Source organism: Pezoporus occidentalis, unplaced genomic scaffold (assembly GCF_034315485.1).
Source record: "Pezoporus occidentalis ecotype Australia unplaced genomic scaffold, CSIRO_AGI_Poc_V1 ctg69, whole genome shotgun sequence".
In the NCBI taxonomy this organism is placed as follows: Eukaryota; Metazoa; Chordata; class Aves; order Psittaciformes; family Psittacidae; genus Pezoporus; species Pezoporus occidentalis.
The window spans coordinates 3,436,987-3,458,845 of record NW_026916041.1 but is presented as its reverse complement, the minus strand read 5'-3'; the positions used below and the strand labels follow the sequence as shown (position 1 = coordinate 3,458,845).

The window sequence follows — 21,859 nt, the reverse complement described above, 5'->3', positions numbered from 1 at the left end:
TGGTGTTCTAGAAGGAGATATTTGTATTGCAGTGGAGTAGATCAGACACCGATTGTTTGAGACTAATGGTGCTCCTCATGTGACCATCAAGAAATAAGTGAAAACATTTTCATGAAAATGAAGTTACTTATTTACATTGAGCTGAAGAGAGTGTCACAGTTAGAAAGGTTCAGGAAGCTCTTTCTTGAGAGATACCTATGGGGAAATCTGAGGGTAACTCTAAAGTTTCTCTCCTATTTGTGTTTTAAGTTTATTGTACCGTCTTGTATGCAGTGAAGGCCCTAAGTGTATGATAGAAGTAGTGGTTTAGCTGGCCCTTTGAGAAAACAGTTAATTCAAAATTAAGCCATTTAAAAGCTTTTCAGACATCATTGATGTAAAGCTTACTTCCACAAAATAGAAACAATATATATGTAAGACCTTACAGGAAGCTTTTATTGATCAGTTAAATTAAAATGGGGACAGTGGGAAAAAAATCTACTGGCAAAAACTATGAAGGAGGATCATTAATATAATTTAAAACATCTGATGACAGTTAACTTCTGAAATAAGATTTTTCTTCTCTGTGAAATAATGCATGTTCTCAAGCATTGTAGGATTATCAATTCTAAAATTTAGAAGATTGGAATGTAGTTGTTAATTTTGGTTCTGTGCCTCTGAGAAATACATTCAGCAATCCACACAATATTCCTACATTCTTGTTCCTTTAACTTTACGTAGGCATAAAATACTCCAAAATGAAACTGGTTGTTGAATGCAAGCACATTCAGCTTTACCTGTGGAAAAGTTGAAACAAGTGTTATGATAAAGAAAGCAAATGTGATTTTTCTATGGTATCTTTTATGATCAGGATTTCTATGTAGCTTTGTAACCATGATTAGATTTAGGAGTGTCTTGAATATAAATATAACTGAAATGTCATCTGTGGATTAATTTTGGTAATAAACTACAGCAACATTACGGTTAAGTAACAGACAGTGGTGAAATACCTGTTTCAGTAGACTCTTCAAAAGAAATTTTGTTCAGCATTTTATACAAGGTGGCTTTTGGATAGGCCATCTGGGTTGACAGTTCTATAACTAGTCTTCATAAGAAAGTCCTGGGATTTATTTTATTTAAAAAGGTAAATCCTTCTATTATGATTCAGCCAATTGTTAACAGCCATAGAAATACTGAGTTCTTGAATATAAAGGTGAATGATGTGGTATAATAGAATCAAAAGCCTGGGTCCTCATTCTTGTTTTAAATGTTAATCTAGGTAACTTTCATTTTGGTGTTTGAAGGTTAGAAGCTCTTACCTCATGTTCAAAAAATGCATCTTCCAGTGTCTTGTCTCCAGTGCCACTCCCTACACTTTCAAACACAGCCTTGTATTCCTAAAAGCATAAACAACCACCCAGTGGAAATGAGGTGCTTTTGCATTCTGTACAGCACAGATACCTTACATTACTTTATCAATTAATCTACATTATGTAATCTTCCTGTATAGAAGAACTCATGCACAGATTACAGTTCTACATAAATCAAAAGTTAAAAGCACATAGTCAGCAAAAGAAAGAAAGATCATGTTTGTTCTTATATTTCTTACCGTCATTTCCTATAACTTAAAGTAATTTACTGAAGGCACTAAAAGAGACTTATTGTAGAATGACACATGACCTTTCACTCTCTTGGACAGAGAGCACTGAACTTCTTGTACAAATACTATCTGTCAGAGTCAGAGCTGTAAATGGAGCCAAAAACCTGAACTCTGATCCTCACATGGCTGCTCATTTTATTTCCAGTAGCCAGCTGGATTTGCTTTTATGTGTTAATAGTGTATCTAAATCCATTAGTCTGATACATCATCCTGGAATATTCTGCACAGATAAAATTGACTTTCATTTCTTACGTGTTATATTTCTGTGTAACTTGCTTTTCTGTGCATTTGTTTAGTTTTTCCTGTAAAGTTGCAATACAGTATAGGTCTCCTACAATGGTTCCCAAATTCATGTATGTATCCCACCATCACATTAATAACTTTCTCTGTTACCACTTTGACATGGTGACATGCTTCTAACATTCTGCTTATACACAGGAACAGATGTGCACCTCTAGCTTTGTTTCTTCTGTGGGAAAAGGAGTAGACCAGATATAATTTTGTTTTGTGTACTTACATGGAGGTAGCTTAAATAATATAGGTAGTCAGAACATCACAGTTAATTCAGTGTTGCATATTGATTAATCTTCAATAACAGCACTAGTTGCATCAATATTAACAACTTCATCTACTTCAATCACTGATTTAGAGAAAACTTTTCAGAAAGGCATTTTTTTACAGTACCCTAGCAATATATCAGGTTTGCACTGATCTATGACATGAATTGTTTGGTCAGCTCACTTTAAAATGACTTATGCATTTGCTTCAAAATCTTGAAAGTAGGAGCTGTGAAGTAAAACTCAATTTGGGGAAGGTTAATGAAGTAGGAAACATTTTGTTTATTAGAATGTGGTTTGGTCTTATTTAAACATCACTGTAAGAAGAAGTTTGTATCACACTAAGGTGATAGTGTATCTATCTTATGTCTTTGTATCAATGGCCTTTGATTCCATATATGTCTTTATGGGATCTTTGTTATCTTCATTGTTTTTTTTCCTCTCTCAAATATGCTTTTGAGTTATGTGAAATCTCTGAAACTTTGCAGACGTCAAAAGATGTTAAGTGTTTGTATTTTGCTTTTTGTTCTAAGAAATTAGATTACATACTGCATAGTAATCTGCAACACACTTCACTTGTTCGTAGTCATCTGCATTGGCCAGCAGGTGTAAGCCTTCTGGATGCAGTTTTCCACAGGTTGGATACAGCTTCTCTCGGTCATCTTTACTCAGCTCAGTGCCAAATGAATTAATGGTGATGATAAAGGCACGTCTGTCTGCCTCAAACTTAATATGCAAAACAAAGAACAAAGAGGTGTTATTACAGATCTCACTCTAAATTAAGGTGGGATATAGGGGGAATCAGTAAGCTAAACTATGGAAACTTAAAAAAAAAGTGTACTTCAGAGCATTGGAAACATACCTTATATTAAAAATTGTAAATCCTTATTTGCAAATAAGTGTTAAATTTTAACTAGAAAACTGAACAGTGTTTTGCAAGTACAGCTTTTATCCTGTTCACTGAAAATATAATCTCTGCTACTTCCTTATTTCCCAGTTTAGTTACCCAGATGCTGACAACAGAAAATCTCCTCACACACTCTTCTGAAGTTATGAAATAAAGCTCTTACAAATAATACAGGAAAGTACCAAGAATCAGTAGTACTATTCTGGGTTAACTAAAAGTGCTGTTGAGAGTAAAGGCTGAAAGGAAATTCTGGAGAAAAAAAAAAAGTTTCTGAATGCACATATTTAAAATGATAGTTTAATACTGTGGAGGGTGCTGTTGACTTGCCAAGTTAAAGCTTTCAAGTGGTTCAAATACAAGCTAATTTTTAATCCATAGAATCAGAGGCTGTATTTCTTCTCCCAGCTTTAGATGCCTTTAGTGTCTGTATTTTCCCTGCAGCAGTAGACTGAAAGTCATTCTGATGTCTAGATCTCAGGTTGTTCTTTTATACAAGGCAAAATTTCATTTGTCATGAATTAAAAATATAATGGTAAATAAAAATAATCTCACTCAATTCAGTCTGATTTAAAGCTATTCTTTTGAAATCAAAATTGATTACAGTTTTATTTCTTTATTACCTACTTTCATGTTGTAAGAACAGCAGAGTCCTTGCTAATTGTAGAGATTATGCAGAAGGATCTTCAAAGGAAGCACATATAGTGTATCCACATTTTATGCAGCTTGCAAAATTTCTCATGCTGTAAAATTCTGATCTGTTTTAAGCAGAAAGGTGCTCTTTTCTGTTGCATAAGATGACTGCAGTTGCAACACAGTTCTACAACTTCAGCAGTTAAGCGCATATTCATAGATCCTACTCCTGTGTACTGGAACACACTGTAACAGGGACCCAGCTGCCCTCTGGCACTGACTTCAGAGTAAGGAAAATGAGTAAACAATAGAGAAATAATGAGAAGAAAATAAGCGTGCTTGAAAGGATTTCTAGCTAATGAATAACAGGGTGAAATTTCACTTACCATATTAATATGAACAGGCATATCAACCCCAGTGAAATTGTTTGGAAAGACAAATGCTTTGGCTTTTTCAGCTTGTTAAAGCCATGTAGAATTTAGCTGTTAGATCTGTAGTTTGTTGGAAAAAAAGCATTCTTAAATGCAATTGCAACTAATGCTGGCAGGTTTTGGGCGTACTTCTGGTGACTCCCAGTTTCAGAAAATTTGCAGGATCAGTCCCATCCATACAGATGTATCAGTTCATCAAATTATTGGCATATGAAGTTCTTCATAGTGAGTAAGGCCATGAGGCAATTACTTTGTGACTTGGGATATTTGATTGCTGGAGGTAGAGGTGGAGTCATAGGATGACCATTTCCTAAATGCTCTAGTTTCCATATGGGAAACTGAAATAGCATGTCAGCTACTTGAGAATTAGCATGGGGTTCTGCAGTTTCTTGCACATTCAGGGTTAAACATGCAACCCGGTGCATGTTCCCCACTCTTCCATGGTACAAGAGAGATCATCAGTATTTTCAGTGTGGAAGGTTGGCATCATGACTAGTGGTCAAGGCATTTGGGAGCCTCATCCTTACAGGGTCAGGTTGGTAGTCTTACATATAAGATTACAAAATAAATAGCAAGCATTCTTTTGAATAATTAAACTTTGGCTTTTTGTGAATACAACCATTAGCAACCTGCTGCATCTGAGTCTTCACACTATTAAAATGTTATAGAAAAAGAAATAATTTTCAAAAAGTTTATCCTCCTGGCTGATTGATGTTAGGTAAGGATTTTAAAGAAGCTTATCATAGGCCAAAGTGTTTTACAACATTTTTAAACTAAAGTTGGTAAGTCATCTACTCTCATCATGAATTTCTAGCTAAAAATGAACTTTCTGAAAAATCTTGGATCAACTGTGGAAGCAAGTCTTTAGCTCCACAGCCAATCTCTTGATTTTAATTTTTTCAATAAAGAATATTCAAAATTCTTAACTTCTGGTCAGTTTAACTTGATTAAGAATATTTTTGTTAGAATATAAACTGAAACATTATGACCTTGTTAAATACAAAATGAAATTGCAATCCCTTGGTTTCGTAAGATATAATTTAGGCTCATTCTTCCTTCAGGAGAGAGCTCCCAGGAGTATGATCTCTCCTTTATGATGCAAACTTTTAGTATGATGTCATCAGAGTGCAGGGAATTTTCTTCAGTTTTGCTTATCAAAAAAAAAAAAAAGACTCCTGGGGGCAAATGTGTGATCTGGCTCTCTAACCACATGTGATAAACCCCACATGGGGGGGGGGGGGGGGTGGTGTGGTTAGAAATAAAGAGATGAATGCTGAGAAGTCAATTTTAGGAACTTTTCAGAAATTCTGCATCGTTCATTACAGTAACAAATACAACTGTATCATTCACTGCGCTGAAGGTATGATTTGGGTAGGAGGATGTTAGGAATTTTGTATGTCATAGAAGAAAAAAAACTATCCCGAGTAGAGACAAAAGTAAAACGTGGAATGTTGGACTTTTCTGTACGACAGTAGTTTCAAAGGTCATTCAACTACAACTTCAACTGTTAATAGGAGAGTAAACAAACATAATAGTGCCATGACACTGAAAGATTATTGATTAGTAAATATACAATAATGCCAGACCTTAGCTCCCTCAAATTCAATTTTGAGCTAGGAGGTGTAATAATAATAATTATTTTGTGTGTGTGTGTTTTTTTATTTTTTTCTGCATAACACAGAGAAATGCTAATGGGCAACAGTTTGAGTTTAGTGAAAAATTTATTCTGTTCTGCTCTCTGTTACAGAAAAATATTAACTGAGGCCAACTCCCCTCTGGTAATGGAATAGCTGCACCTCTAGTCAAGAAATAAAAGTCATCCTAGAATAAAATCTCCATTACATCTTATAAAAACAGTTTTTATTCAGAGGAGAATCAAACATTTGACCAACAACATTGCAAATGGAAACGGAACAGGAAAAACAAAGTAACCTCATAATCAAAGCACTGTGGAGTACTTTCATGTACAAGGACTGAATTTTTCTTACCTCAAGAATAGGTCTCATTATTTCTGCTGTTGAACCACCTTGTTTTTCACAAAATTTATAAAATGTCTCAAGATAAGACTATACATGAAAGAAGAAGAGAAATATTTTAGATTCTACTTAAGACCTGGACCAGCACAGCACATAATCGTGAACCTAATTTTTATATATTTCTATTAAATTTGATAATTCTACTTATGAATTTAAATTCAAGTATGTGCTTAATTAACTTGCTGGATTTAAAGTTCAAATATTGAAATGCAGATGTCTTGTTACTACAGTATGGGTTCAGATTTTTTCAAAAATTGTTGAAGGACAAATATGTTTTCTTTGCTCTCTAAAGAAGGAGCACTCAAGCTCCATTGAGCTTCCACTGCATAATAGGCAGATGGCTGAAGGAAACCCTGCATTTATACTGTGGAGGAGGGGATTTGGGAATAAGCCACAGCCGTTGGGCCAGCACTACGAGGATGCACAAACTAATCCCTACTGCTCTACCCTAAACCCTGGATTAGGACGAAACAACAAAGAAAGCTTCTGTAATACTGGTCTGCAGAGCCCTCTGGTCTATTAAGGGTTCTGGCCGTCATACCCATTTCAAAATACCTGTCAGGAAGGATCTTAAATATCTCAAAGATGCAGTACACCCCCCCCATCCCCCCAAAATACTATTTCAGCAAACATTTATGTTACCAAAATGCATTTGCTACAACTTCACACAATCTTGTTAAAAGAAGCTGTCACTAACTGCGCAATTAAGTGAATTTTAAATAGGGACATCTCAAGGGGAATCTGCTGCATGGGATTATGCATTAGGTTCAGTAGAGGGCTATCTGATAGTAGAGCTGAAACATAACTGATCACACTGACAGATGAAGCAGAGGAGAAAAGCTATATTAATAATTTAGAAGTGTTTGAAGAATGATCCCCCTGATACTTAGAAGAGTGAGAAGAAAAAAAAAATATTAAGTGTAAATCATCCACACAGGATATAAGAACCAAATCTGTATGTTATCAAATGGAAAAAGAGTGTCTATTTTAGTAGTACAATGAAAGAATTCAAATACTTGGGCAAAACTGACGTTGTTTTGAATGAGAGAAAGCAGAATATTTAAGAATCAAATACTGGCTTGGGAATTTATAAATATCATTTGTAAGACAAACAGAAGAATTTGTTTTCTCCTAATGCAATCAGATCACTGTAAGAATACTTCCTGCAGTCTGGGGTATCCATTGTGAAAGCAAGATAAAATAATTTGGAGAGAATGTGCTGGGATGAGCCAGCAGCAGAATGAAAGAGACCATCCTACGAGTATTGACCTGTGTGCTAATATTTGTAAAGTACATTGAAAATGCATGGTACATGTTAGATGCATAGCTTTACAGCAGTGTTCTGTAGCAGTGCCAAAGATAATTTAAAAAGGAAGAAAATTATACAAAACCCTTAGGTAAAAAAAAATAGACTCAAAACTATCAGACCTTTTCAAATCACATCTGCCTTTTACAAATAAAAATCAATGTTAGCCAAAAGCCTGTCTAGGTTCACTTAGGCGCTAACAGTTCTCTGGCATTTGGTGGATAACCGAGTTATTCGCAAACAAATGGATCTGGATATTAGCCTGACATCTACAGCATTTTCTTTAATGAGGTATTAAATTAGAATTTGGATGCAGACCTAAAATTTGAAAACACTCCAAACAGTGGCATAGGAATGACAAGAGCTGGATTTGATTCTTGGACTTGCCATCAGTCAGGTGACCTTAGACAGCTTGCTTTATCTCACTATGCTTCTGTTTCCCCATCCATAAAACAAGATTAATGATACTCATCTCCTCTTCTGAGACACTTTGAAAAGCCCCAAATATTATTGTTATGTTGCAAGAACTTGCCTTGTACAGTTTGTTGCGCATTATTTCAATGTTCATTTCATCCAGGTCATTTTCAGACAAGCAGTCTTGAAAGAAAGCAGCTGAAAGCAGAGTTTATTATATTGGAGTATAAATCTACATGCTGATAATATGCATCTCTTGTCTATTGTCATTCACCAGTGTGCAAGTAAGGATCTGAGGTTTCTGTTGTGTAAGACTGATATAGCAGAGAGGAAGAGGAATCCTCTTGCTTTTCCCCTTATCCTCCTATTCCCTACCCCCCCCCCCCCCTTTTTTTTTAATGAGAATCTGCTGTGAGGGGAATCAATCAACACTACAGCCAGAGCCCACATCTCCAGAGCAAATCAGATGGAAAATGCTAATGAAAGCCCTAATCTTCTCTGAAGTGTATGGTCTGGGCATCGGGAGATTTTCTAGTGAGGAACATGAAAGGTAATTTTTATCTTAAATCATGCAGCCATTCTGCAATTTTTAAGGAGAATCCTCTTTCCCATTTTCCCTTTTCCTCTTTGAGCATGTCTGTAGTAGAGGAAAGGAAACAGGTTGTAACCAGTAAGAGGCAGAAGCCTTGACCTTGACCCTCTGTGCTTCCAGCTCCTCTGCAGAACTAGCTAGACAGAAAGCTTTTGAACAGGGAGATAGATGATGAAGTTCATTTGTGCAGTTGGACTGCATAAAAATACTGTATTCATAACCAACAAAAGCATGACAATCCCTTACTGCTTCTAAGTTGTGCCAGTGGGACAGATCAGTGCTGCATGGCAGGGTGTTGTCTCAAACAGTGGCAATTGAAAATGGTATTTAGAGCACCTGAGCCTGGCTGTGATTTGTGGTCTTCCCCCTTCCTACTGTTCCAGCATCCAGGTTTTGGATGAACAACATTAGAGGATGTAGGTTTGACAGTGCACTTTACTGTATCTTTGTAGATAAATTGCCCTTGAATTCATCCTGTCTTTTTAAAGATCTGATACTGCTCTCTGATTTTGCAAATTTGTTTAGAGAAAAAAAAAATAAATAAAAAATCTGGAAATTTACTTTCAGCTGGGTAAAAAGTGTTTTGTAAAACCAGTTTTCTGCTGGGATTTTGTCTTCTAAAGGATTTGGTAAGCAACAGTTCATAGTTCACTGTGGCCCTCGGAACTTTGTAAACACTGTTCATATCTCTTTCCAGCCTTGTCTTCACCAAACTGATCCCAGCCTTTTTTAGTGTGTCTACACACAGCAGTGCTATCCCCTTATTCATTTAGCTGCCCAGCTGTGTACCTCCTCTGATTTCACTGTATGGGGTGTTGGTGCCCAGGTCCTAGCAGCAGGGGCTGCAGGGCAGCCTCTGTGAGGAAGCTGGATCTGTCCTGTGCTGGATATAACCAATTCCAGACAGTTCCAGGGGACCTACCACAGGGCACAGCTGAGCCCTCAACCTAGTGGGAGGTGCCTCTTAAGGACTTACATAAGGAAAAAAATGCAGGATGTAAAAAGGAGGTGTTAAAAAAAAAAAAGAGAAACAGCAGAGGGAACACCAGGGTCAAAGAAGAGGAAGAAGAAGAGGAAGAAGAGCAGGAAGAAGAGGAGGAAGAAGAAAAGAAGAAGAGGAAGAAGAGAAGGAAGGAGAAGGAAGAGGAGGAGGAGAAGAAGGAGGAGGAGGAGTTGATCCATGGCCCTGCTGCCTGTGGAGGACCTGTGCTGGAGCAGGTACTCCTGACAGAAACTGCAGCCAAGGAGAGCCCATGCTGGAACAGAAGGTAAGGAGGAAGGAGAGGCAGAGAGAAACTGTCGTATACTGACTGTAAACTCCCCCTTCTCCTTGTGCCGCTCATTGATCTCCAAAGGGATGGAGTGTAACCTGCAATGATAACAAGGTGGCAGAGGAGAGGAGCCTGGAGAAGGAGCGGCAAAGGAAGGAGGAAGGATGTTTTCCCTAAGTATGTAAATGTTTCTTTTCTGTTTGTTTCATAATGCCTGGATCAGTAATTAATTCTACATATATTAATCAACAATAAATCAGGTTAATTTTGCCCAAGTTGAGTCTGTTTTGCCTGCAGTAATATTTTGTAGGAGATCTCAACCTACAAGCTCTTTTCCCCATTTTGTCCCCACATTGTGGGGCCAACCTACCATGCCTTCCTGAGAAAGCAGAACCCAATAGTACTCAAGGTGAGGGCATGCAGTGGTTTCATACATGTTAAATCTGTCCACTTCCATCTTATTCTTGGTACCTTTCCCAGCACTGCCCCACAGCTTGTTAATTTTGGATCGTGTTGGGTGCTGCACCACACTGAGCAGAGTTTCATCCCAGTTTCAGAGTGAACATTCCCAACCTTGACGCTGTTTTGCTTTTAGATTTAGTTCTTCAAAGTAGTGATTTTCTTTGTGTTTGAATCATGCCCAAATCCTAAGAGGGAATCTAGGTTCTACCACAACATCTAATATTTATTGGTAACTGTCCACTGTTTTTGAGTTATAAATGCAGGTGTTGAAATAAAAATCTAGATGCTCTAAATCAGTGGCTGCTTTGGCTATAAAAGGTATTTATTGCACTTCTTTGTGTCTGCTACCCAAGGTTGATACCTATTAATAAATGTTACTAGAAAATGTCTTGAATGCCACTTTAGAACTGCTTGATCCACACTTTGTGTTCTGTGTTACTGAAACACAGCATATCCAGTGGAAAACGTTACTTCATCTGAGATGTCATTAAGAATATAGGATGAGTAGTTTCAAGAAGCAAATAGCAAATAATTTAGTGCTCTTACCTAACGGTGTGTCAACCAAAATTGCATTGAACAGCTCAGTGGGGTTTGAGGCAATGCTGACTGCTTCCATTTGCTCAAAGCTCCCCAGTGGATGGCACTTGGGAACCAGTTCAGCTATGGGCCGCTGATGTAATGTGCCAGTTATTAAAAGGATTATGTTGTCAATCATATAGCTGTATCTGTATTTGAAAGAAAAAGGAAAAGATATGTCTTTAAAATGAATTTCCCTTTGAAAAAATACAAAACCAAGAGTTTTGAAAAGTAGCAAAAATACCGGTCAGAAACAAGCACAGTACTTGCAGGTTTGTACGTTCACTATATATCAAATGCAAATCACCTGAGCTAGCAGTTTCTCAAGTTTGGGATTTTGTTGTTTCCTATAGACCATCTGAACAGAGAAGCGCAGGGGAATCTCAGCACTAAAACTGTTGAGTTCATGCAGGGCGACCAATCTTGGGGCTTTCTTCTCACTCGGCAATAAACATCCTCCCATGAGGAAACTAAGAACGGGTTCTCACAGATTTCTTCTTTATTGCTAAGTTTTCTATCAGCTTCTTACTAGTTTTACTGTTGGAGAGGACAATGACAAATTTGTCAGTGACTTGGAAATGGGAAAGCTATTCCCTTGGATGCTAAGAACAAGGATGCCAGTCTTCAGCTTGTGTTGTTGATTCTGAATGCAGCTAGAGACATAGGAATTAATATGATCTCACACAAAACCTGTGAGGGTGCTTAAGGATCTGGTGAAGTGCAGATCAGTGATTTAATAATTGTGTTAAATATCTTAAACTAGTGTCTCCATTATTCAAAAAACAGCAGTGTGCAGAGTTTGTGCCTATACATGTACACATGCGTGTCAGTCAGTGTGAGAAAAGAGCTGCCATAATTTTCCTATTTTCACTTTCATTTCCCTGAAGCAAATTGTAAACATTGTATGCCTACTGGTCACAGCTCTCTGAGGACAGTCTCTAAGATCTTCTTGATATATGAGCCTAAAAGTGCTCAGCTACACTTGACACAAAAAAAAGAAAAAAGAAAAAGAATAATGGTACTTTATTTTACTGTTATGATACAAAATCTCCTTGAAAGTAAACTGACCAGTCTACTGTTCTTGTTATAATATATTAAGATAAGGGGAGTGAGCATCATTGAGGTAAAATATCCTGCTGATATTTCTCTAATACATGCTGGTACTGTTAAATCCGTTTTCCTAAAGTTGGTTAAACCATTCATTTACAAGTTTTATTTGTTTATGACTGTATTGAGACCAGAACTGTCTATTAATCTGGCATCAAGTGGTACTTGTACTTTAAAAAAGGTTCTTGGATCTTAGTATCTTGCAAGACACAACTGTTTTTAATGTTCAGATGGTATGAAAAGTATGGTAGGTGTATGATGTGTCATCTTTCCCCTTTTAAAAAGTCTTAACTTGTCATGCCTGGGAATTAAACCACTGCCCTGTATATCGTGAAACTTCATCTTGCAGGAGTCACCCCTACAAACTTAAGTTTTGCAAGGTCTCTGACTTAAATAATGTTTGAAAATTAAAACCATTTTTCTCAATCTCTACCACTCCTCCTGCCACTGAATACAGAAAAAATCTGCTTGTGTTCTTTAAAATAAGTACTTGCAATAACAACAGTCTGTGTATCTTTTCAGAGCTTATATTACCAAATAAAGTATGTAAATATTGCAGTATCAGAGTAATTTTGCTATTTCTGAGACTTGATGGAAATTCCAGTACAATACATTTACACTGTTTTAATGGGTAACTGTGTGGTCTTTGTGTGGTGAGCTAAGTGGTAATATTACTTACGTAATAAAATTCAAAAATGTGGCAAGTGGTTCAAAAGCATGGTTTCTGAAGTAATGAAATTCTGCAAGTAGCTTTGCTTTCAGTTTTTCATCGATCGTGGAAATAGTGAGAGGGCCAGTTTCGTTAGCCAAGAAGTTGCCATAGTCTGTAGTCTGCAGATGTAACTTCAGATCTGGAATTAGATTCAGGGAAGACCATGAGAATAAACTGTCATTATTATTGCCTACAAACAAAATAAACATTTTAAATGTTAATTTCTAACATTATACTCTCAGATTAAGCGACTGTTTATCAAAAAGATTTGGGCATACATTCAATATAGAGTTAATGCATAATTAATGCATTTTTGTACTGCCTTCTACCAGTAAGAGTTACTGCATGCCACAGGAAAGCACAAATAACTTGCACCTTTGTCTGAAGGTTCACCAGCAGCTTTCATTTCCAACCACAACAGGTACAGTGTTAGTTACTTCTGTCCCTAGCCCTTTCCCAGTCAGATTTGTTCAGTGTTTTGCTTTCACTGATTTGCACCATTATAATATATCAGTTGTTTTGTCTCCTGCATGCCTGTGCACTGTTAATGTACGAATAGGAATTGTTAAGGTCTTGATTTTTCATATGAAACATTTAAATCTCAGTTAATATTACCAGCTTATATTATCAGGCTGCCTGAAGAAGAAGAGAGAACACATCTTGCCTGGCTCAGATACTGGGCTCCAAATGGCTTCTGCACTGAAGCACTTAAAGTGGCAGAGTTACACTCTCTTAGCATTTCTACTTTGGCTTTGTTTGATTTATGGCTGCAACTACCAGATCCTATGAAGTTATTCCAGAAATTTGCGTTATCGTGTCATATTCTGTCTGAGCTTCTGACCCTGGTAACTGAGGAAAATATGTTGCTTGGGCAACAAAGTTGAAAGACACTTTCATAATTTCAAAGAATTCATTTGACACAATTCCTCCTCTAGCCATTTTCAACCATGAAGCAAAAGTAAGAATTTGAATTGGTTCTTAGGGTTCAAAGCAGTGTAACATTTATTTTTAGAAAAGCCCCTGCTATATTGCATAATTATGTTCAAATGCTATCTTAAAACTACTGTAAATTGTAGATTGAGATAATGTTATATGGTTTAGGCATTCATAATGTTTAGATTTCTAGGTAAAACCTGGATATTTAGGGGAAAAGACAGCAACACTTCCACTGGCTGAAATAAGGGAAGTTAATATGCAGTTAGCAAGGTGTGCAGTTATCAGTATCGTAGCTACTCTTTCCTATTTCCCCATGTGTATTCTTTCTTAGCATGCAGTAAGGTTGCCGACAGTGAGACACAAAGCAAAAGAACTGGTACACTGCAAATTCAAACTTCTGCCTTACTCTACCTTACTGAGATAAGAGAGCCCTCAGAGTTTTCTATGCAGGTTGGTTGCCCCTTGAACTCACTTTACTAGTTACAGAATCATCTAGTGGTTTAGATTGGAAGGGTCCTTTAAGGTCATCTGTTCCACCCACCTTTGCAATGAGCAGGGACCTCTTCAACTAGATCAAATTGCTCAAAGCCCTGTCCAACATAACCTTGAATGTTTCCAACCTCTCTAGGCAGCCTGTTCCAGTGTTTGACATCATAAAAAACGTAATCTTTCTATCTAGCCTGAATCTCCCCTCTTTTAATTTAAAACCATTACCCCCTCTCCTATTGGGCAGACTTTCTTATAAGACATCTTTCTTATCAGTCCTCTTTAAGTATTGAAATGCCACAATAAGGCCTTTCTGGAGCCTTCTCTTCTCCAGGCTGAACAACCCCAACTCTCTCAAGCCATCTCATAGGAGAAGTGTTCCATACCCCTGATCATTTTCGTGGTCTTCCTCTGGACCCACTCCAACAAGTTCGTATTTTTCCTATACTGAGGACTCCAGAGATGGACAGAGTACTCTAGGTGGGATCTCATCAGAGCAGGGGAATCACTTCCCTTTACCCACTGGCCATGGTCCTTTTGGCACAGCCCAGGATATGGTTGGCTTTCTGGGCTGCAAGTGCACACTGTCAGCTTACGTCCAGCTTTTCATCCACCAGTACCCCGAAGTCCTTCTCCTCAGGGCTACTCTCAATCCCTTCATCCCCCAGCTTGTGTTGATACTGGGGATTGCCCTAACCCAGGAGCAGGACCTTGCACTTGGCCTTATTGAACCTCATGAGGTTCACAGGAACCACTTCTTGAGCTTGTCCAGGTCCCTCTGGAAGGCATCCTGTCTCTCAGTCATTGTCTACTACCCACTGGTGACCATCCAGCCAATACCTTATCTATGAAATAGTCCATCCATCAAATCCATATCAAATCATCAACAGATTCTTGGATGTGATAGCCTTACTCAGCTAGCACTCAGGATTTGTTAGCAATTCTGTAGAACTTCCTGCAATAGACAAATTATGTTCTTAAAAAAAAAAAAAAGAAGTACACAATTTAGGTAAGAAAGACAAGAAAAGGAAAAAAGAAAAGAGAAAAGAAGAAAAAAGAAAAGAAAAGAAAAGAAAAGAAAAGAAAAGAAAAGAAAAGAAAAGAAAAGAAAAGAAAAGAAAAGAAAAGAAGGTAAGCAAGATTAAGAGATAAATAAAAATGCAGAATTATGCCCCAAAATGAGCCTAAATTTGTAAGACCATCTTTTTTAAAAATCACTAATATTTTATATCACAGCTGTGCTTACTGTGAAAACTGACTATTTTTACTATCTCTTTTTATTGCAAAGAAATTAAAAATACTTGGTTTATGGTGGGATCAAATAATACTGCATCAGTGCATGTACATGTAGAGAGCTGAATTCCAGCTTTCCTCGATTCCCTTTCAGACTAGCCACTGATGTCTACCTTGAGTCATATTCTGTAAATGCATTTCAAACACAGAGGTTTTCAGGTACCTAGAGCAGACTGCAAAACCCAAATATCAATCCCAAGCATTGACCATTCCAAAGTGTGTTTAACATTATCATGGGATGAACAGAAGCCGAAGCTGCTGACTGAGAGTAGTTTGACAAGACTGTTACCTTCATTAGTTCTTTGGTTGACTGAGTGGCTTCAGAAACCATGCCCTAATGTAAAGCATGAAAAATATTGGCTGTAATACTAATTAGCTTTAGCTGGCTCTCAAAAGCTAAGGAGGAAATACTGTGCTGGGATCATTCCATTTAGGACCCTGTCAGTTCCACAGCCTGCTTTATAAAAGTATTTCTTCTAACTGATTTAATAAACACCAGCATGCATACTGTATAAAAGAAACAAAATTAAACCTTATCTCCTGGCCTTGGCCAAAACAACAAAAGAAAATAGTTGTCCACAAGCTCCAATACCATATAATATCAGTCAGGAATGTTGTAATCGACCAGGTTGGACGAGGCCCTGGGTGATACGATTTAGCGTAAGGTGTCCCTGCCCACGGCAGGGGGGTTGGAACTTGATGATCTTAAGGTCCTTTCCAACCCTAACTGTTCTATGATTCTATGATTCTATAATCAGTTCCCACCATGACAGAGCTCAGTGCAGTTCAGTCTGCTCTGCTGGTCTTAAATTATAGTCTGCCCTTTTGCTGTTGGTATTTATAATAAGACCTGAGGATTTAACACACTCAGACACCTGTAATAGTAATGTGACCTGATGACCTGGCAGAAGTAGGTGGGTGAGTGTTACATGGGCTTCAGATATTCCTGTCCACCAAAAGTTTTTAGTGATGCTAGCTGCTCCTTTGCTCAGGGGCTCTTGGAGACCTACACAAGACTCTGGGCTTTTCAGCATGTCCACAAGATCACTAGGAAAGAAAATTGCTTTATTTCAGCTGTCAGTATTATTGTCATCCATCTGCATCATGTATTTCATCCTACAATTCTATGCAGGAAAATCATATGTAGGAAACGTATGACTTTAAAATAATGTCACATTATTTAGTTAAATCACATGATTTTACTCACAATTGAACAGTGACCAAACACAAGTACCAGTTTGCCTAAAGTGAATTAATGCACAAAGTCAGACTAATTTAACATGATGCTGATCAGAAAGAAGGAGTATAGAAAGAACTTAAACAGAGAGTGAACCTGGTCTCTTGGCACCAAGCACATGGTGTCTTGTCTGACTCCTCACTTTGATAGCCCACTACCATGTTTTCAGTTACAGTTATTTCAGCCACTATGTGCTGGTCTCTCCTGGCTCTGGTGAGTTGAGTGAACTTATTTCAGCAGTATTGGTGGAAGCAGAGCTGGGCTGCTTGTCCTTCTGTGACCAAGTTTCCCTTCTAGAGAGCAGTAGTCTTTCCATCACACAAGGAAGCAAGAAAAGAATTTAACACCCCCATATCCTACTCCAAAGACTGTCATTAGGGTTCCTCTGGGGATCCCATTCCTCAGAGGGAATAGGGTCAAGCTAGTAGCATGCCATGTTGCAGAGGTTTCAAGCCAGCATTGCAGCAGGGTACTTCCATGGAAATTATAATAATTCAAACAAGCCCACAAGGATGTCTAAATTAACCTGAAGACTTCTCTCTGTGTGGCCCTGAATTGAGAGGACATGGTGGTATCCTAAGTCAATTCACAGCCTCCTTTTTTCTTTCTGTCTCACTGTTACACTTTGTGATGATCAAGCATATGTAAAGCACTAACCTACAGATTTCTTGTGGTTCTTCTGTACTGACATTATGGTTTCCCCTCTAGAGATATCAAAACCACTTTTAAATTAAAAGGTCTTTTTGATTCTATTTATGGGTTACTTGCAGTGGTTTTGGTTTTGTTTCTGCTTGTTTGTTTCAGCGTATTTATAATATTTTTAACTTAGGCAAAGTTTTGTGGTGTGGTGTTATGTAACAGAATGCAGAATGGGGTAAATTTATTACCTTTTAATGTACATGACAGGAACTGAAGGTACTATTAGATAAGCACAATAGTACTGCAGCACAAATCCACATGCTGAATCTTTCAATTCTATGCATAAAGCTTCAGGGAACTACAGACCAGTCAGTCTCACCTCTGTGCCTGGCAAAATCTTGGAGCAGATTCTCCTGGAAGGCATGCTAAGGTGCATGAAAAACAACAAGGTGGTTGGTGACAGCCAGCATGGCTTCACTAAGAGGAAATCCTGCCTGACCAATTTGGTGGCCTTCTATGATGGGGCTACAGAACTGAGGGACAGGGGTAGAGCAGTTGATGTCATCTACCTGGACTTGTGCAAAGCGTTCGACACTGTCCCGCATGACATCCTTGTCTCTAAATTGGAGAGACATCAATTTGATAGATGGACCGCTGGCTGGCCACATACAAAAGGTTGTCGTCAATGGCTCAATGTCCGGCTGCAGACCAGTAACGAGTGGTGTCCCTCAGGGATCGGTGTTCGGACCCGTCTTGTTCAACATCTTTCTCAGCGACATGGACAGTGGGATTGAGTGCGCCCTCAGCAAGTTTGCTGATGACACCAAGCTGTGTGGTTCGGTTCATACCCTGGAGGGAAGGAATGCCATCCAGAGGGACCTTGACACACTTGTGAGGTGGGCTGATGCCAATCTTATGAAGTTGAACTGTGCCAAGTGCAAGGTCCTACACCTGGGTCGGAGCAATCCCAAGCACAGCTACAGGTTGGGCAGAGAAGAGATTCAGAGCAGCCCTGTGGAGAAAGACTTGGGGATGCTGCTCGACGAGAAAATGAACATGAGCAGGTAGTGTGCGCTTGCAGCCCAGAAAGCCAACGGTATCCTGGGCTGCATCAAAAGGAGTGTGACCAGCAGGTCTAAGGAGGTGATCCTGCCCCTCTACTCTGTTCTTGTGAGACCTCACCTGGAGTATTGTGTGCAGTTCTGGTGTCCTCAACATAAAAAGGACATGGAACTGTTGGAACAAGTCCAGAGAAGGGCCACGAGGATGTTCAGGGGACTGGAGCACCTCTCGTATGAAGACAGGCTGAGGAATTTGGAGCTGTTCAGCCTGGAGAAGAGAAGGCTGCGTGGAGACCTCATAGCAGCCTTCCAGTATCTGAAGGGGGCCTATAGGGATGCTGGGGATGGACATTCATTAGGGACTGTAGTGATAGGACAAGGGGTAACCGGTTAAAGCTTAAACAGGGGAGGTTTAGGTTGAATAATCTTTACTGTTGGGGTGGTGAGGCACTGCAATTGGTTGCTCAAGGAAGCTGTGAATGCTCCATGCCTGGTTGTGTTCAAGGCCAGGTTGAACAGAGCCTTGGGTGATATGGTTTAGTGTGATGTGTCCCTGCCCATGGCAGGGGGTTTGGAACTAGATGATCTTAAGGTCCTTTCCAACCCTAACTATTCTATGATTCTATGATTTTTTACTTTAAAGGTAAGGGTCTGTGCTTTTGGTGAACTGTATGCTCATGGTACAAATTCAATGTTACACCATCCTGCATGTTTAGAGAGGTAGGTGTCTTTAGTCTTGTGTAGAAATCCAGTACTTCTTATATTTTCATTATAGATAATACATTTGGTAGATAACTGGTGATAATCTGGTAGCTGTGTAAAAGAGGAAGTGTTACAATGGAGAAAGGTATGTAGCTGAATAGAGAAAAAGGAAAGTGGTTGTGGGTAGTAGAGGTGTGCGTGTAGGTGGATTGATGAAGGCTGCTGCTTCTGTTGCTGAAATAATTTACATTCTAAAATTGAACAAACATTAGAAAGCAGAAGGTTCAAATATTAAAAAGTTATTATTCTTTCTACCATAAATCTTACTTACAAAAGTATTTTATCTCTCTATCTTGAACTGTCCATCTGTTGCAGCTCTTAATAATGTTGAAGGTTTATATATCTCAGAAATGTTTCAAAACTACTTTTCCTGGTTCTAAATAACTTCCTCACAGCATGACATGAAATTTAGGTTGTTTTTCTCAACTATTCTTAACTTAGCCTGAGCAAGCAGTCTTCTGGGAAGGATGAGGGAAAATTTCCTTTTTTCTTGTTGTGTTTAGAAGGTATTTAAACCTGTACATTTTCATCTTACTCAGAAGTAACAAGGATTTTATCAGGGTTTTTTTCTTCATGGAGATTTTGATGACATAATTTATTGAGCTCCTCTGCACAAACAAGCGGAGTAAGAGCAAGGTTTAATACTTCCATCATTCTGTCCTTCACATCTTTTAGAGATGTTTGAAACTCTATTAGCTTCTTCTGAAGCCTGTGAATTTGTGGAGCAGGACTTTCTGACTTGAACAATCAAATACAATATCAAAAGTCTTTACATTTCATGGATCAAAACTTCTGGTACAAATAGGCTACAGAATCTGTTGACTTTGTCTAGCTGACATAAGCAATAAATTTCAGTTCTTGAAGTAAGTGCCTACATGTGTTTATGTGTCTAAACTGCCATTGTATGAAATAGAGAGCTGACACAGCTCTTCAGCTGAAGTAGGTACAGGCACTTGGTCGGTTGAAAAGTCTAGATCTCATTGACTGTATTGACAATCTCTTAACTATGAGAGGAACTTTACCCTGCTGACAGCTAAATACCTACATGAATCTATTTAAATGTAGTTGTTTTAGTCTGCCAGATGAATGGCAAACAACCTCCCCAGGCTTATGTTGTGATACATTAATAGTTTAGGCAGCCTCAAAATTTTGTTGTATATGGGAATCATCAGGTTCTGAGCTCCACATTTCCTAAAATCCATTGCTGCATACACAAAGCAACCCGTGCTTAAACCAGAGTGAACTTATTATTTCTCCTTGTTCCTTTTTCAAATTAATCTGATAAACTTCATGGTAAAGAAATTATTTCAGTGTGCAATTATAGCTTTAATTTTAGAGTCAGGGAAAAAAACTTTATGTTCCTGTAGAAAAGTGATTTTATTTTTTTTTTCTGTCGCATTTTTTTTCCTGCCAAGTGACTAAAGGTTTGTCATATGATTCTTTGTACAAGTCTGTCCTCATCAGGCTGTGACCAGTCTTGGCCACAGAAGGCTGTTTTGGAAACTAGTGTGTGTTCTCTTTATTATGGTGGCAAAGTCACCTTGAAATAAGCTTTTTTTTTTTTTCTTTTTTCTCAAAGCTTGAGAATCGTTCAGTTTTATCTTTGTTACCAGGTTTTCTTTTCCTGGGAAGTAGACTGTCCCCCACTGCCCTAAAACTTGTGAACTAATAAAGTACTAAAATTATACCTTTTCTAGAGAAACTCGTAGCCAAATGGTAAGCTTTTAGTAAGATTTTGGGGAACTATTTTATCCAGCTAAATGATATGAAACTTCTATGCTTGAACAGTTTTGTAGAGTAGTTAAAATCTGTGAGAAGGTTACTAATCTCCATAGGAACTCTATGGAAGAGATTTCCAAACCTTATCAGTAAACTGGAAAACCTCATCATCTGGATTGCTTTCAAATCACAGTCTGTGCAATCCTAGGGTAATTTATCTGGAAAGCTATTAAATATGAGAACAGCTCTTCAGAGGACATCAGGGTCATCTCTGTTTTTTTCAGATAAGCTCTCAATAATTCAGGCTTTTACCTTCCCTTTTTCTAAGGCCTAAGCAACCATATTTCTTCCCAAATAAAACAAACCAGCAGACTTACCTTCTAGCGTCTCACACTGTGCTAAGTTGACATAGTCTGCACTTGTCAAGATCCCAGCTTTGAATCCTCGGACTAGACCCTCCAAGTAGCCATGGTCCACATTGAAGTAAAACTCTGAGTATCCCGGCATGGAGAAAAGGAGATTTAATTTCTCTTCTGGGTACTTGATGGTACAGAGTATCTGCCACCGTTTTCCTCCTCTTTGGAAGGAGTGACAAATAGTCACTGATTTTCTGCCAGCCTATGATTGTGTTTTACCAACTGGTTTCTTCCTGTTTATTGCTCCTAGTGTAATTCCCGTATACTTGATGCTTACACAACAGCCACCCAGCAAAACCACCTCCCTCCTGCCAGAGTTAGAAAATGAACCTACTATTGTTGAAAGAGAAGCCAAAAAGGAAGTATAAGATTTAACCACTGCTTACAAGAATGCTCTGTACTGACAGAATAATAAGAAAGCATATTGCAAAGCCTGATAGCACGTTTGCATTTTTAAAAATGCATTGCAAACAGGAAGTTATCTGTGAATACCTGCTGAAAAAAAGTTTCTGCTCTACAATGGTGGGCTGTGGTAGAACATAGGCTATTCAAGGAACTCATGATTTTTTTTGTTGTCTCTGTACACCTTTTTTTTTAATGTTTTTGATTGTTGGAAGTTTTCTTCTGCTGATCACTATCAATAAGTATGTATCAGAATTCTAAGATGCTA

The 21,859-nt window shown here is 38.2% G+C and overlaps 1 protein-coding gene across 1 annotated transcript; it reads right to left on the bottom strand.

Moving 5' to 3' along the window:
- Positions 1–414: 414 nt before the first annotated feature.
- Positions 415–21,417, bottom strand: ATP6V0D2 (ATPase H+ transporting V0 subunit d2). Its single transcript, XM_062641547.1, has 8 exons — positions 21,151–21,417; positions 12,608–12,779; positions 10,792–10,970; positions 8,039–8,118; positions 6,153–6,230; positions 2,746–2,922; positions 1,299–1,376; positions 415–776 (listed from the first exon to the last, which is right to left on the bottom strand). The coding sequence occupies exons 1-8, from the start codon at positions 21,278–21,280 to the stop codon at positions 615–617; spliced, it is 1,056 nt and encodes a 351-aa protein (XP_062497531.1). The 5' UTR covers positions 21,281–21,417; the 3' UTR covers positions 415–614.
- Between the last annotated feature and the right edge of the window lie 442 nt (positions 21,418–21,859).

Bases quoted from the DNA above. Each gene is read 5' to 3' on its own strand.
- ATP6V0D2 (XM_062641547.1), bottom strand. From the start codon at position 21,280: ATGCCGGGATACTCAGAGTTTTACTTCAATGTGGACCATGGCTACTTG. The intron at 1,377-2,745 runs GTATGTAATCTA...TTATGCTTTTAG, and splicing joins GTGTTGCAGATTACTATGCA to GAATACAAGGCTGTGTTTGA. The intron at 777-1,298 runs GTAAGAGCTTCT...ACTTTTCCACAG, and splicing joins ATGCATTTTTTGAACATGAG to GTAAAGCTGAATGTGCTTGC.